Source organism: Macrobrachium rosenbergii, chromosome 27, assembly GCF_040412425.1.
Source record: "Macrobrachium rosenbergii isolate ZJJX-2024 chromosome 27, ASM4041242v1, whole genome shotgun sequence".
NCBI lineage: Eukaryota > Metazoa > Arthropoda > Malacostraca > Decapoda > Palaemonidae > Macrobrachium > Macrobrachium rosenbergii.
The window spans coordinates 40,443,639-40,458,990 of NC_089767.1; the positions used below are offsets into that span (position 1 = coordinate 40,443,639).

General features: G+C 36.3%; 2 protein-coding genes across 3 annotated transcripts in view; one reads left to right on the forward strand and one right to left on the reverse strand.

Annotated features, from left to right (window-relative positions):
* Positions 1-15,352, forward strand: part of Lrp4 (LDL receptor related protein 4) — a 409,566-nt gene that overhangs the window by 189,078 nt on the left and 205,136 nt on the right. The window lies entirely within an intron of this gene.
* LOC136853691 (uncharacterized) lies at positions 6,273-12,017 on the reverse strand. The gene is made up of 6 exons (XM_067129634.1): positions 11,967-12,017; positions 9,671-9,739; positions 9,049-9,201; positions 8,681-8,784; positions 7,602-7,760; positions 6,273-6,581 (listed from the first exon to the last, which is right to left on the reverse strand). The coding sequence occupies exons 1-6, from the start codon at positions 11,971-11,973 to the stop codon at positions 6,525-6,527; spliced, it is 549 nt and encodes a 182-aa protein (XP_066985735.1). The 5' UTR covers positions 11,974-12,017; the 3' UTR covers positions 6,273-6,524.

Consider the following 15,352-nt stretch of genomic DNA (forward strand, 5'->3'; position numbering starts at 1 on the left):
AAGAAAACTATTGTGTCGGCTTCGTCTGTCCGTCTGCATTTTATTCTGTCCGTACTTTTTTTCTGTCCACACTTTTTCTGTCCGCCCCAGATCTTAAAAGCTACTGAGGCTAGAGGGCTGCAAATTGGTATGTTGATCATCCACCTTCCAATCATCAAACATACCAAATTGCAGCCCTCTAGCCTCAGTAGTTTTTTATTTTATTTAAGGTTTAAGTTAGCCATAACCATAATCGTGTTTCTGGCAACTATGTAGGATAGGCCACCACCGGGCCGTGGTTAAAGTTTCATGGGCCGCATTTTGTACTTTCTTAAGTTTTACGTTTGGGGCTTTAGAAATAATTTGCTCATTGTATATAAAAATCATTTGCTCATTGTATATAAAAATCATTTGCTCATTGTATATAAAAATCATTTGCTCATTGTATATAAAAATAATTTGCTCATTGTATATAAAAGTAGTGGTTTCTCTATCAAAGAAGTGAAAAGTACCGAAAACCTTCATTATAACGGTTGCTCGGCAGAACGGTTAAAATCTTCATGGAGAGTTTGAAGATATGAATAATTTTCAAATGCACTTTGCTTACTTGTTGTGAATGCATTAGTCCAAATTAAGCACACTGTTAAAATGTCTGAGGCCTTATACTAATATCTAAATGATTTGTTCATGATCTTAGTAGTAATACTTTTGTTTGGAGGGAAGATGTAGGTATCATCACTGATAATACTAATACCTAGATTATCTGTTTATTATTTCAGTAGTAATATTTTTTGTGTGGAGGGAAAATGTCTGTATCATCATTGATAAGATATATCAACTTACAATGTTCGTTTCCGGTCCGAACATCCCATCAAGTACTCTGTACTCTGTACCATCAAGTACTCCGGCCTTAAGTCATTTAGGCCGTAACATCCAAAAACAATGTAAGGCGCTATGTTTATGGCGTTCACCGTAAAGTTTATGGTATTTGCCGTTATTATTTTATGTTTTACGTACGTCCCCAAGGGGCTGGTACTAAACACGGGGCCTGAGGTTTGGAAACTTGACAACGAGTGATTTCCGGTTGAAATCTTGAGTGGGACAATTGCAAACAGCAAGAAAATTGTCGAAAAATTTTGTTTGTCACGTGGAATTTGAGTTCGGACCGGAAACGAGCTTTTACCATTTTAACAATGTACATTCTGCTGCGCTGTAAAACCAGACATTTAGGCAGAATTCTAGAAATGTACGTTATGGAGCGCTTTAGAGACAAAATTTAGGTAAAAATATGATCGATCGCATTTCTGTAATAGTTCGTCCAGCGATTATACTGAAAGAAAACGAAGCTCCGCAAATAAATTATATATATAAAGAAAACGGTTCCCACGAAACACTAACTAGTGACTATGCGAAAAGAATATGAATATATGATATGCCGTCATATTCATTCGTTGCATTGTATATATTCATCCTAATTCCCATTCCTGTCAGGGAATGAAGTTATTGCTTAACCCCGTTTTCATTAGAGATGGATCGTAGGCGTCCCTAATCAGACATTAGTTGACTGCAAATCAAGGAAATCAAGTTTACCTTTTTTATTGAGTTGGTAATTCTTATCCCTCGGTCTCATATTTGTACTCCCCATAGTTCCTCATTGGACGGGTGGGTACCGTTATCAGCTAGCACTCTGCTGGCCCGGGGTTCGATTCTCCGACCGGCCAATGTGGAATTAGAGGAATTTATTTCTGGTGATAGAAATTCATTTCTCGATATAATGCGGTTCGGATTCCACAATAAGCTGTAGGTCCCGTTGCTAGGTACTCAGTTGGTTCTTAGCCACGTAAAATAAGCCTAATCCTTCGGGCCAGCCCTAGGAGAGCTGTTAATCAGCTCAGTGGTCTGGTTAAACTAAGGTATGCTTACTTTTGATCTTTTAGGAGGCACAGCAATTATTTTTTCTTAGTGAGTTAAACCTCTTAGTACTTAAGAAATTAGAAAGGCAACCCTGTACTCTCATTACGACTCACACCTTGAATTTTCCTTTTTTCTTTGCTCTGTAAGTTTAGTCCTCTGGGCAGTGGGTTTTGCTCCTATTTCATACGAGCTTGATGGTGTGCGCCACACGCTGCACTGGAACCCGGTGCTGCCCGTCATTCTCCCCTACCCTCCCGATCCCCTACCTACCCTGCTCCCACCCAGGGAGGACAAACAGGTTTGCAGGAGGAGGGTGGATGTGTCATGTCTCTCCTACCCTCCTGATCCCCTACCTACCCTGCCCCAACTGGGGCGACAGACAGGTTTGTAGGAGGAGGATGGATGTGTCATGTCTCCCTTACCCTCCCGATCCTCTACCTACCCTGCCCCCACCCGGGGCGGACAGACAGGTTTGCATGAAGAGGGTGAATGTGTCATTTCTCCCTTACCCTCCCAATCCTCTACCTATCCTGTCCCCACCCGGGATGTACAGACAGGTTTTCAGGAGGAGGGTGAATGTGTCATTTCTCCCTTACCCTCCCGATCCTCTACCTACCCTGCCCCACCCGGGACGGACAGACAGGTTTTCAGGAGGAAGGTGATTGTGTCATGTTTCCCTTACCCTCCCGATCCTCTACCTACCCAGCCCCCACTGGGGTGGACAAACAAGAAAGACCCACTCAGATTTTATTATTATTATAGATTTTTGGCTGTCTGTGTGTCTTCCTTGTTATTGGTATTTTATTCTATTTAAATCGTATTTTATGAAATCAATTTTAAGTGGTTAAATATTTTAGGTAGCTGCTATATTATCAGCTTTATTGATTATACAGAATAGGAAAGTAGATTCTGGTGTCCAGGATGTCCACTCAGACGAAGCTTGTGGAATGTAAACTTTGAAACTGCTGTCCCCAGAAAGCTTTTGCAAACCCATTTTGAATTTCAACCTCAGATCCAATATGGACCAGCTTTGATGGCGCAATTTCCCGCTCTGTACTGTGACTTATCAACACTGCTTATCTTTGCTGCGCCCTGCTTGCAATTGCCCCATTGGAACCTGTCAACCCGAAAAAGGTGAAAAAAAAAGGAATGGAAGCTTGGTGATTATCGCGCTCACTTGGCTTCCTGCTGCTGTATGACGGAAGGGGATGTTCAACTTAAACCCCGTTGTTGGGATTTTCTGGACACTTCCGGGATGTAATACTTAGACGCCCATGCTTACGTCAAAACCATGGAGTTCATAGAAAAGATTTGTCGTTACTCATACTTGTGCACAGTGTTTTTGTGGATGTTCTGTTTATTGTGTACATTAGAATGTTTTTGTGATTTATCATGTTTTTCGTGTCTGTTCGTTAGTTTCCTGTAAGAAAGTTGAATTCTTTTTTAGTGCTGTTATTCATTAATTTCAGAGCCGAAAAACATTTTCGGATAAACTTTTACCAAAGTGGATAAAGGTGACAGTTGGCAATTGTATTTTTATAACCCTACCAAATTTTTGCAAGTATTTAGTACCTAAGTTCGATAGTTTTGATATTCATAGAGCAAAATGAAGGCGCCGATGCCGGAACCGAGAAAATCACAGACAAGGATCCTAAAACCATTTGTGACGTAAACATATGACGTCATGAGGCTCCGCCCATCCACCAGGTAGACCAGTAACTCAGTAAGTCACTTAACAGGTGAATTCGACAATGACCAGCAGGATCTGGAATTGTCTCCGTGGTTGCAAGACTGCATTTGTATTTCGGCATGCCACTTCGCATACAAGCGAGAAGACCCATGGCAAGATTTACTGTAGCGTAAATAGGTAATTATTTCTACAGTGGGTAATAGTTTCCTGGCAACACTCATCTCTTGCTGCGGCAAATAAAAGGCTATAATGTCGAAACCTGAAGTAAAACAAAACCGATTGTCTTTTTGTATTCCACCCCTGAATAGATGTAGATCTAACAAATGAGCTATAGACTGGTTCATTATGTGGATGAATTACATACAGTACATTGAATTATTTGCAAAGTAGAAACAATACAAATATCAAGAAAATGGAAGCATTTCAAGCTAACAACTTAGTCCCAAGAACTGCTGTGGAAGTTGCGATGAAACCTCCACAAAAGAGTAATATAATAATAATAATAATAATAATAATAATAATAATAATAATAATAATAATAATAATAATATGATTGAGAATGACAATGCAATCAAGGGGACGATCCTCGCCATCATGACATCTCTGAAGCTTAGTATGGGTACTGATACCAATCAGTGAATATATCGTTAAGTTCCTCGTTGGGCGAGTGGGTTCCGTTCTCAGCTAGCACTCTGCTGGCCGCGAGTTCGAATCTCCGACCGGCCAATTAAGAATAAGAGGAATTTATTTCTGCTGATAGAAATTCAATTCTCGCTATAATGTGGTTCGGATTCCACAATAAGCTGTAGGTCCCGTTGCTAGGTAACCAATTGGTTCTTAGCCACGTAAAATAAATCTAATCCTTCGGGCCAGCCCTAGGAGAGCTATTAATCAGCTCAGTGGTCTGGTTAAACTAAGATATACTTAACTTAGTGAATATATCATTGGCAAGTGGGCAGAGCCACAGTGAAGAGACGTTTTCCCCATATGTAAACTTCTCTTCACTGTGGGTGGAGCCCTCATGACGTCATAGGTTAACGTCATTATTGTGTTCAAAACCCTTACCTGCGATTTTGATGGTTCTGTCATAGGAAACACATTTTTACTCTGATAAGTACCAGAACTGTTGAACTCAGGTAGTAAATAATACTTGTAAAAATTAGGTAGGGTATATAAAATATACACTTACCAACTTCCACCTTTATCCGATGCTTTGATAAAAAGGTGTTGCCGAAAAACAGTGTTTCATCGACTCTGAATCCCTTAGTAGTGGCTTAGCCAGGTTCGGCACTTTGAATTGCCCTTGTTACGCTGCTTTGTTTTAACAAGCAGTTGTTAATTTATTTACAATATTTATTTCTTTATTTATTTATTTTTATATTTCTTTATTTACGTCAATGCTGCCTTTCTTGGACATTCGGGGAAGTAATGGACAAAATTAATTGCTGTTAGATTGAGCTGGCTTAGCACCAGGAACGGGCGCATGGCGTTCCAAACAGTGGAACGATCCTCAGCCAAACGGCAAAGGTGTTAGGTCATTACGGGGTAATAGAACACAAAGCATTAACATTCAAACCAGCATCAGTCTTATCATCCTCAGTAAGGAGAAAGAAATGCCATCGGGTCTGGAAAGACATCTTGCTCCCGCTGTTCGTTAAATGATGGTTTCATAGAGACATACAGACAGTTTCTCCTATGCATACCCCAGGAAGGGGGATAGCGCCATAAGTGTATTTCACGCGGTGCACTGTAGGCATTCCTTAAGGTTCTTTGCAGCGTCCCTTCGGCTCCTAGCTGCAACCCCTTCCATTCCTTTTGTTGTACCTCCGTTCATATTCTCTTTCTTCCATCGTACTTTCCACCTCTAGTAACGTTTGTTTCAACATTGTTTTCAATGCTGAATGACCTGAGAGGTCCCAGCGCTTATTCGTTGACCTAAAGTTGTATCCCGATTCTCATGTATGCCTCGCGGCAGGTTTTCTCTCTTTAAGTTATTTTGGTTTTATCGGTTAATTCCTGGGTCGCTTTTCATTAAGTAGTCAGTTTTCTCATGAGTTAACGCATGAAATGACAGCATAATCACTCCATTCCGAGGGCAGTGCAAATGAAAAGTGGATTTCATCTTGAAATTATCCTGCAGGTTCAAGCAAAGTCCATAAAGAAATGATTGAAACAAAACCCGTGACTTACTGAGCCGGTTCTGGTGAAAATTTTTTTCGTTTTTTCCAAAGCATGTGGCTGGGATATTTAGATTATTCAGTGCAACTGTCATACATACCTTACCGTCTGAGGGATCCAGCCAAAAATCCCACGTATCTTCTCCAGTGCATTAAAATGGTATACGCTGGGATTTACCTTTGATTGTGCAATATTGTGTATAGAGAGCCGATGACTTTCATTGAAAAATCCCTCTCTTTGGTGAAACAAACTATTTCAAACTTTACTACGTACAGATAATTGTGTATTTGTATATTCCTTCGCCCCTTGATGCTGGCAGATTATATATTTACTCTGCAATGTCTTTTCGGCTTTTTATTGCAACCATTTTCGAAAGTAACTTCTGCGTCTACTTGCATTGGCGGTGAGTTGTCAAGTAATTAACTGAGAGTTATCAAGTAATTGCTGATATTCACGGCAGTTCTGTTTCCGATTTTTTTTATCCCCGTAGGCTAGAACGCTTTCATGAGTGATATATTCGACGTTGGAAAGAGGGTAAGATAAAAACTTAGAAATAATAATGCCAAAATTTTAATGAGTTGAGAAACGAATGTTCTTCACAGTGGCAACCAGGAATTGTGTATAATTGTGAGTTCATAGTGAAAGATTGTTGAAGACTTCCAAACAGAAACTAATCTCTGAAAGCCAGGTCATTGCACAGTTGCCAGGTTCGAAAGCCTCAGTGTCGGTGATCCTATTGGTGGGAAAGGCTCCTTCCTCCTCACTAAGGAGTCAGTGCAGTCACGCAGGCGGCCTTCATGCAGGTCATGAAATCGTGGGACTGTTCAAAGAGGAAAAGTCGAATTAGAAAGCTAACGAGTAAAAAATACGTCGAAGTTTCTTGGGCGCCTTCGAGTTTTCTGTATAGCCGTTACAGCGTATAATCAAGGCCACCGAAAATAGATCTGTCCTGTATGTGGTCTCTGTATAATGCTGTGTGAGCCGCAGCCCAAGAAGCTTTAATCACTGCCTGGTGGTGTCCTATCCTATATAGTTGCCAGAAGTACGATTATGGCTAACTTTAACCTTAAATAAAATGAAAACTGCTGAGGTTAAAGGGCTGCAATTTGTTGTGTTTGATGGTTGGAGGGTGGATGATCAGCATACCAATTTGCAGCCGTCTAGCCTCAGTAGTTTTTAAGACCGGATAGCGGACAGAAAAAGTGCTGACAGAAAAAAGTGCGGATAGAATAAAGTACGGACAAACAGACAAAGCCGGCACAATAGTTTCCTTTTACAGAAAACTAAAAAGGAGGAATTTTACTTGACAATTTACGAGGTCAACAAACACATTATTTCATCGGCAAAGCAATCGACTCCTGAAAAAATTATTGATTGTTTGTTTCTTTTGTGGCTTTTATAGTTGCAAATTGACTAGAGGTTTTGCCATAAGTGTTGGTAAGTTGACATTGAATCGAAAATTAAAATATTAATTCATAATTTAAGAATGCAGTCTGATGCCTATGCTATTAATCATGGACATGAGAGAAAGGCGAGGGAAAAGAAACAAATTCACTTTTTGGAAAATTGATGTTGAATGGGGAATTACAATATTACATCATAACTCGAGGATGCAGTCTGGTAGCTATTCAGTTGATCGTGGTTATGAGTGAAAGATAAAGAAACAGAGATTCATTTTTTGAAAGTAATGCCGAATCAAAAATTATGTTGCTGTGTCATATTGGAGAACGCAGTCTGATGGCTACTTAGTTGATTGTGGATACCAGAAAAAGGCAAAGAAATAAAGTCAGAGAGAGAGAGAGAGTCAAGAGAAAAAGTGGCCCTTATGATAGCCACCTACCTTGAGAGCAGTGGTTCCTCCAGAACTGGTGATGCAGCCAGGAACAGCATCGACGATTTTCTGGACTTGAGCGTCAGTGGTATCAGCTTTCTTGTTGGCATTGATCTTTTGCCTGTAATTGGCCTGCATGGCAGCTACGTCGATGGCTCCGTTTTTCATCTACAAATGCAAATATAGTCCACCCGTTGAGTTTTTTAATTCGAAAGGGCTCATATATATATATATATATATATATATATATATATATATATATATATATATATATATATATATATATATATATATATATATATATATATATATAAAATAAAAATCCACGAAGGAAAGATAAACAAAGTCCTGCAAGGCCTTTCGACTTATAGTCTTTTGCTTAGCAGACTGCTAAGTAAAGGACTACAAGTCGAAAGGCCTTGCAACACTTTATTGTTTCTTTTTTCCTTCATGGATTTTGTCTTTATATATTCATCACGTTCTATATTTTCGTGATTCAATTATATATATATATATATATATATATATATATATATATATATATATATATATATATATATATATATATATATATATATATATATATATATTTTTTATATACATACTGTATATATACAGACATACATGTCTTGAGTTTTATAACCTTGTCTTTATTAAATTCTAGAATCGTCAGACTTTGATGTGCATGTGGTGCTTCCTTGGCATACAGATTATCCTCCTTGTATTTTAATGGTTTTCTTACATTTTTATCTATTTATATATTAAGTTTGTTAGTTTACTTTTTCTTTCCTAATAACTGATCTCTTCTTTCTGTATTTCGTAACACTTTCTGTTACCTCTTTCAGATGAACACCATATTCTTTGGAAGCATGATTTTTCAGGCAGTGGCCGCCATGGGCTTGTTCCATGTGAACAATTTTTATCTTTTGAATAATAATAATAATAATAATAATAATAATAATAATAATAATACAAATAATAATAATAATAATATAATTATACAAACTCCAGATGATGGAATTTGGATTAACTTTTGGAGGTGAATATCGCATGTTAAAATCTTGACACTTATACAGTCTAATACTTACAACTCCTAAACTGGTGTAGAAGTTATCACTCACGCAGTTCTTGAACTCTTGTGACATGCCGTCGAGATTATATCGGAAGGGTGGTGGGGTACCCGCTGTTGGAGCTAGTAAACAGAAAAGAGTCTTTATCATATTGTCTATTTTTTTAATGATTTCATTATTATTCCGACAACAGTGATCAGCTTATAGATGAGCTTATTGATGCAGTACTTTAAGGAAATGGGTTTATTTATATAGAGTTTAATGTTTGTGCGCATCTTTTGTCATATCGCTCAGTTGTGTGCACATCTGTGCGTCATATCACACAGATGTTTCTTAAGTATGATTTTGTTTGTAAACAAAATGAAACAGGTGATTTAGTAATTTACCTGGTGGAGCGGGGACCTTCGTCTGGAGTTTGTCCTCACAGGCTTTAATGGCTTTTCCCCAAGGACCGCCATCGCTGCTTGCTGTTGCGTTGTATGAGGGTCTGAAGAGGCTGTAACACTTGCAATCTAAGTTGTCAGCAGGGCAGGGGAGGTCTGGAAAGTGATGTTTGGTTAGGTTTGTATTTTCTGGGAAGACAAAAACTGAGATTCTCCACATATCTAAGAAAATGCAGTCAATGAGAGAGAGAGAGAGAGAGAGAGAGAGAGAGAGAGAGAGAGAGAGAGAGAGAGAGAGAGAGAGAGAGAGAGCGGCCCGGTTGTGGATCTACCTCAGAATTGGCAATAAATGAGAGAGAGAGACAGAGACAGACAGAGAGAGAGAGAACGGCCCTATTCTCCATCTACCTCGATTATATTTCAATATATCTTACAAAATTAATTTTACAATTAAAAAAAAAACACTTTCCTTTATAAGCTAAGAAGTCACGATAAATGGTAAAAATGATGGAAATCTTATAATTATTCGATAAAAGGTAAATTTATAAGGTTTGGTAAAGGATTTTCATGGATAGTGATAAATATAGCCCATAATCTTTCCGGAAGAAATAAATGGTCTCCTTACGTGGACTGACAACATTACCGCTCACAGCAGCCAAAAGCCCGAGAGCTATTGCCAGGTTGATCTTGAAGACTGTAAAAGAAGAAACACACATTTTATTTCTCTATAACAGCAGTATTAATAAGGTATAGCTGTACGATGGCTGGCAAGCCTATGAAACCCTTATCTACTTAAAAAAAATTTCTCTTAATTTTTGTTCTCTTAATTGGTGTATATGTATATATATATATATATATATATATATATATATATATATATATATATATATATATATATATTCTTTTTTTTGGTCATGGAACGTCTAAGGAAACCAGCTAATAATACCTCCTCATTTGTTTCTGAAGGGTGGGCTGGATTATCAGATGTAGAGAAATGGGTTAATTTTGGATTGAGTTGAAGCGGTGTGTTGCAAATGTTGTAGTTGCTTTGTGGTTGGAATTTTTCAGTAACTAATTTTAGAAAATGAAGGGTTATTCATAGATGTTGAACGGGAAAGCTGGAATATACTGCAAAGGCCTTCTCTTAGATTGCAATTGAGCAAGTTTGCAGACTGGCGTCGATTTTTAAATCTTGAAATATAATTACAATTATTGACAAAGTTGGTTTTCCTTTTAGTCAGAGATGTGTTGTATACAGAGCTTTTAATGCATATTTAATTTCATCCTAAGATCTGTGTTGCTACTTTAAAATATTTTTCACAAAATAAAAAAAGAGGGAGGAAAAAATAGAAACCTTTTTAGTGAACTTCATATCTTGCTTTCTGAGTATATTATTGTTTGGGAGAAAGCTGTTATGAGGAAGATCATTTCTTCATGGCGAGTTGTAGTCTCTGACTAAATACGCGGAAGATCATTTCTTTATGGCGAGTTGTAGTCTCCGTGCAAATACGAATAGGACTGAGGTATCGGTGTAATTCACACTTTTGTATTCTAACTTTAAGCTCTTCATTATAGGAGTTTTAGAGCTTTAGTTTTCCATAAGAATTTCATAGGGATTGAAAAAGCGCCTAATATTCAAGTCTTACATTGTCCTGTTTTATAGAATGTAACCATTTTTCTGGGATACAACTTCGAAGATGTAAGATGCTTTCTGCCTTAACTTTCAAGATGAGCTTTGTAGTTGTGTAGTGATTAATTAGCGATTATTAATGCCACAGTAACATATATCTCAGATGAGAATGAGGCAGTGAGACTTGATGAGAAATGTTAGTCTTTCACGAGAGAGGTTGCAGAGGTCCGATTCAATCGTACATTTTGAAGCGAAAGCTTTCCATTGAGAGATTATAAAAGAAAATCTTTCATGTTTTTATTTGTTGAAGAATATTAATACAAAAATCTGCCGAAATGAGTGACTCTTGGTGTGGGAGGGGGTTGACTTTGAAGATTTTTCTTTTATTAACTCTACAAAATTTGTATCGTCCAATATTTTTGGTTTCAAAACAGGATTTTTGTCTTTTTGTGTGTTTGTGTTATATTGTCGGTTATGGAATCTCAAACAAAATTGGTAAGGCCAGAGATTTATCAGTAGCGAATAAGCTAAATTCAGATTATTTTAAAATGGTTATGTATTGCGTAGTTCTCACGAAGGACAGAAGCGTAGGGAATTCATGTGAAAACCGATCACAACTCTTGTCTTCCCAATGGAAGAGCTGAACGAATGGAAGCAAAATAAAATCTGGATGCTTCTTCCTTTTTTGTGTTTCAAAGAATTGTCTTAAAATCGTCAGAGTTTGATAAAGGTGATGCTGTTACAGGATGTAAACAGAATATCGCACTGGTGCCAGTAAATTTAAAACAAGATATCCTCGTGCCTGCAGGGATAATATAAAAGGGATAAATGTATCATACAAGAACCTTGGTAGAAGACGAGGTGCTTTAAGATTGAGAAATATATTTTCTTTTTTTTATAAGTTAGGGAAGGCAAAATAAAAATACTGTAGCAAAATACTTAAGCGAAGAATAATCATCTTTCGTGTTTTAAATTCTGTCATATACAACGGTGCCATTTATACTTTTCGTGAGCCTCATGAGGATACAGTAATTCCTATGATATAAATAAAGCCATTTTTAAGAGAAGCCGATCCTCTCCAGTGATGAATTTAGATACATTTACGCCGACTCTTCGTTCGCAAATCTCGACATTATAATTGAAAACTGCGAAAATATAAATAATGCAAAAAACTCTGGAACCGCTGGAAACAAAACATTGTCAGACAGTGGAACGTCAAAAAAGAAGTTCCAGTATCTGCAGCGTTTGTTGGTGCTGTATCAATAAAAACAGAAAAGAGACTCAACATTACCTGCCATTGCTAGGACTTTTCACACAGAGGGACAGATATCGTTCCTTGAAGGACTTGATGCAAGAGACGTGCATTGCATGGCTATATATACCTGTCCGAGTAATTATGTTCCCCAAGACCCTCTTTGGTATTGTATACCTGAGGGAGACTGTGGGGAAGGGAGGGGGGAGGATAATGTGTGTGGTGGGGAGGAAAATGTGTGTAATTTTTCTCTCGTTATTAGGCGTTCAGGCATAAACCGCAATATAATGGCTGCACAGTGTCATCCATTTATTACCAGATATTTTTCCTTCCAGAACCAAAGTTATAATTTGGATTTGTGTAGTTCTGGCTGGATATTTTCACTGCTAGTCTATCTGTCTCTGCTATATCTACTAATCAGGTATATATATATATATATATATATATATATATATATATATATATATATATATATATATATATATATATATATATATGTGTGTGTGTTATGTGTGTGTGTTAATTTTATCATTTACACAAATATCTGTGCATTAATACAATTACTAGCAGGACCTCCGCCAGATACATCCAGTTTCAATGAGGTCCTGTTAGTATTTTATATATATATATGTATATATATGTATATATATATATATATATATATATATATATATATATATATATATATATATATATATGTGTGTGTGTGTGTGTGTGTGTGTGAAATTTTTTAGTTATTAAACGACATTTGTAGCTTAATGATTGTATATAATACATATATATATATATATATATATATATATATATATATATATATATATATATATAAATATATATACTATAAACATTATATATATACTTACTGTAAATATATACATATATATATATACAGTATATATATATATATATATATATGTATATATATATATATATATGTATATATATATATATATATATATATATATATATATATATATATATATATATATATATATATATATATATATATATATATATATATATAGTCATTTTAATGCATACAAAGGTTGATATTCTTTGTAAAGTTTTGTTCTCTGGTGATATTAATTTTCGAAGTTAATCTGTATTCAAAGTGAAATAACGTCCATATTGCCATGCTTAATAGCTTTTATAAGCCAACCTGATTTCAGGATGAGACGAAAATTCATGTTAACCGAACAAATCACGTGATTTCATTGATAGAACAGTGGGTTATGCACGCCAAATCATTTTCCTCGCAAAATAATCCGTATACATTGTTATTTATCATTTAGCCGAACTCATGTGCCAGTGTTCATTTTTAAACGAGTCTTCCTTGAAAAAAAAATCCTTTAGCAAATTCACTTCTGTGAAATACTTGCATCGGTGAAAGGAGCATGAATGCTCTATGGCTTTCATTTTAAATGGTTCTGCGGGAAACTTGTGACTGGCCCTAAATATAGATATAACGGTTGTACTTAAAAAAAAAGTTTATTCATTATTTTCACATCCTTTGCAAGCTGACGTTTGCCGACAGTATATTCTGAGCTGCCCATTTGAAGGACTGGATTTCAGTTATTTTGATCAAGCGGTTGCAGAGTATTCTTCCAGTAAAGATAACCTTTTTAAAGGTGTTACTGAATACGGTGGTAGTTCCTTCAGTGTTTTTGCCCCATAGATTGAATCCATTCAATTGATGAGGTTTATAAGATTCTCCTTTTTTTCCCCCGAGTTTATCAGTATCGGAAGGATAAGAATAAGAATCCCTGTATGTATTATTGCCAAAATTTAATTCCCTATACAAAGGCCAAGAGAGAAAAGATGTACCCAGTTTGGTGGAGTCGCCTCCCACGTGGAGTAACTACGTAGGCGATGACGTATCTTAGTGGCACCTGCTCGTTACGGCAATTCACCTGCTGACGCAATAAGGAGTTAGACAAAGCTCCGTCAACATTGCGGATTTGGGGGGAAGTGAGCAGATCTCTTTCTCTTACCCATGGTCTATAGTATGTCCTTGACAGTGGTAATGAGACCTAGATCTATTTTTCATTGTGAAGGTATTTTTGCTTATTGAACAGAGTAAGTAATCTATCAAAGCCAGGTCATTGCACATGGTCAGCAGAGTTCCAGAATTTTATTACCGACGGTCCTTGTAGCAAGAAAGCTGCAGGTTCCTTCCTAAGCAGACAGTGCAGTCGCGCAGGCGTCCTTCATGCAGTGGTGGAAGTCTCGCAGCTTGTGTAAAAGTTGAAATAGTGAATTAGAACGTAAACATTAATTTCTGTTAAAACATGGAAATCTTAGGGTTATTTGGTTATGTCGAAAGAGATATAATTTCAGTTTTTGCCAAAAAATATTTTGATGCGAGAAGATGCAAGGATAATGTAGTATTGTGGGATGCTATTCATGAATGCGAATGTAAATTTGCAATGAATTGCTATTCGCTCGCAATGCATGTGTCATCTTGCTTTCCATATAGAAACGTTTCATTATATATAAGATTAAGTGTATACATTTTGGTGTTTGTTAATCTAAGAACTCTTTCATTAGTTATTCTTTTGCTGTTTCTGTGACGTATTCAGATGTTGACTCTGAAATTATATTTTTATTTTCCTCAAGACAATGAAAGAAAGGTCTGAGAGAGAGAGAGAGAGAGAGAGAGAGAGAGAGAGAGAGAGAGAGAGAGAGAGAGAGAGAGAGAGAGAGAGAGAGAGAGAGAGAGAGAGTTGAATCTGAAATTATATTTTTAATTTCCTTATGACAGTGAAAGAGACAGAAGCAGATTGAGAGAGAGAGAGAGAGAGAGAGAGAATTTTTTGGTTTATAGAAAAATTGGAATGGATTTTCGTTTTTTTTTTTTTTTTAATACTTACATGGTGGCCTGTTATAATATTTGTAATTTTTTCCTACCAGTTTATATTATTTTCTGTTTTCTAACTTGTTTAAGACGTATATTTATTTGTTATATTTAACATTTCGGCTACCTCGATTCCATTTAACATATTTTCATGAAAAATCCATTCAAAAAGGCTAGTTATTGAGTGCTTTGTTGGGAATATATTTAAGATTGATTGATTCAAATGTCTTAAAATTTATTTATCACAAATATTTAACCAGGGTAATAAAACTAAATACTAACTTGAAATATAAATAAGTTTAAAAGGAGTTAAATACTTACTATAAGAATAAATTTATGGAAATTATTTAACAGGGTAAAAAATACTAAAAATATAAAGTACTCAGGAACTTGTCTCTAACATTAGTTCTTGAAAAAATATCTAAAAATATCTGTTCATAATTGATGAAAGGATACAGTTATAGTTGAACAGATTATTGGTTTTGGGGATGCATTTTAATACCTGGAACCATAAAACGTCAAAATAGGATAAAATCTTAATTATTAGATTATGGGCTTTTGTACATTTGGC

Coding starts and splice junctions, on each gene's coding strand:
- LOC136853691 (XM_067129634.1), bottom strand. Junction 9,202..9,670: donor CGGTAATGTTGTCAGTCCAC/GTAAGGAGACCA, acceptor ATCACTTTCCAG/ACCTCCCCTGCCCTGCTGAC. Junction 8,785..9,048: donor GAAGGTCCCCGCTCCACCAG/GTAAATTACTAA, acceptor TCTGTTTACTAG/CTCCAACAGCGGGTACCCCA.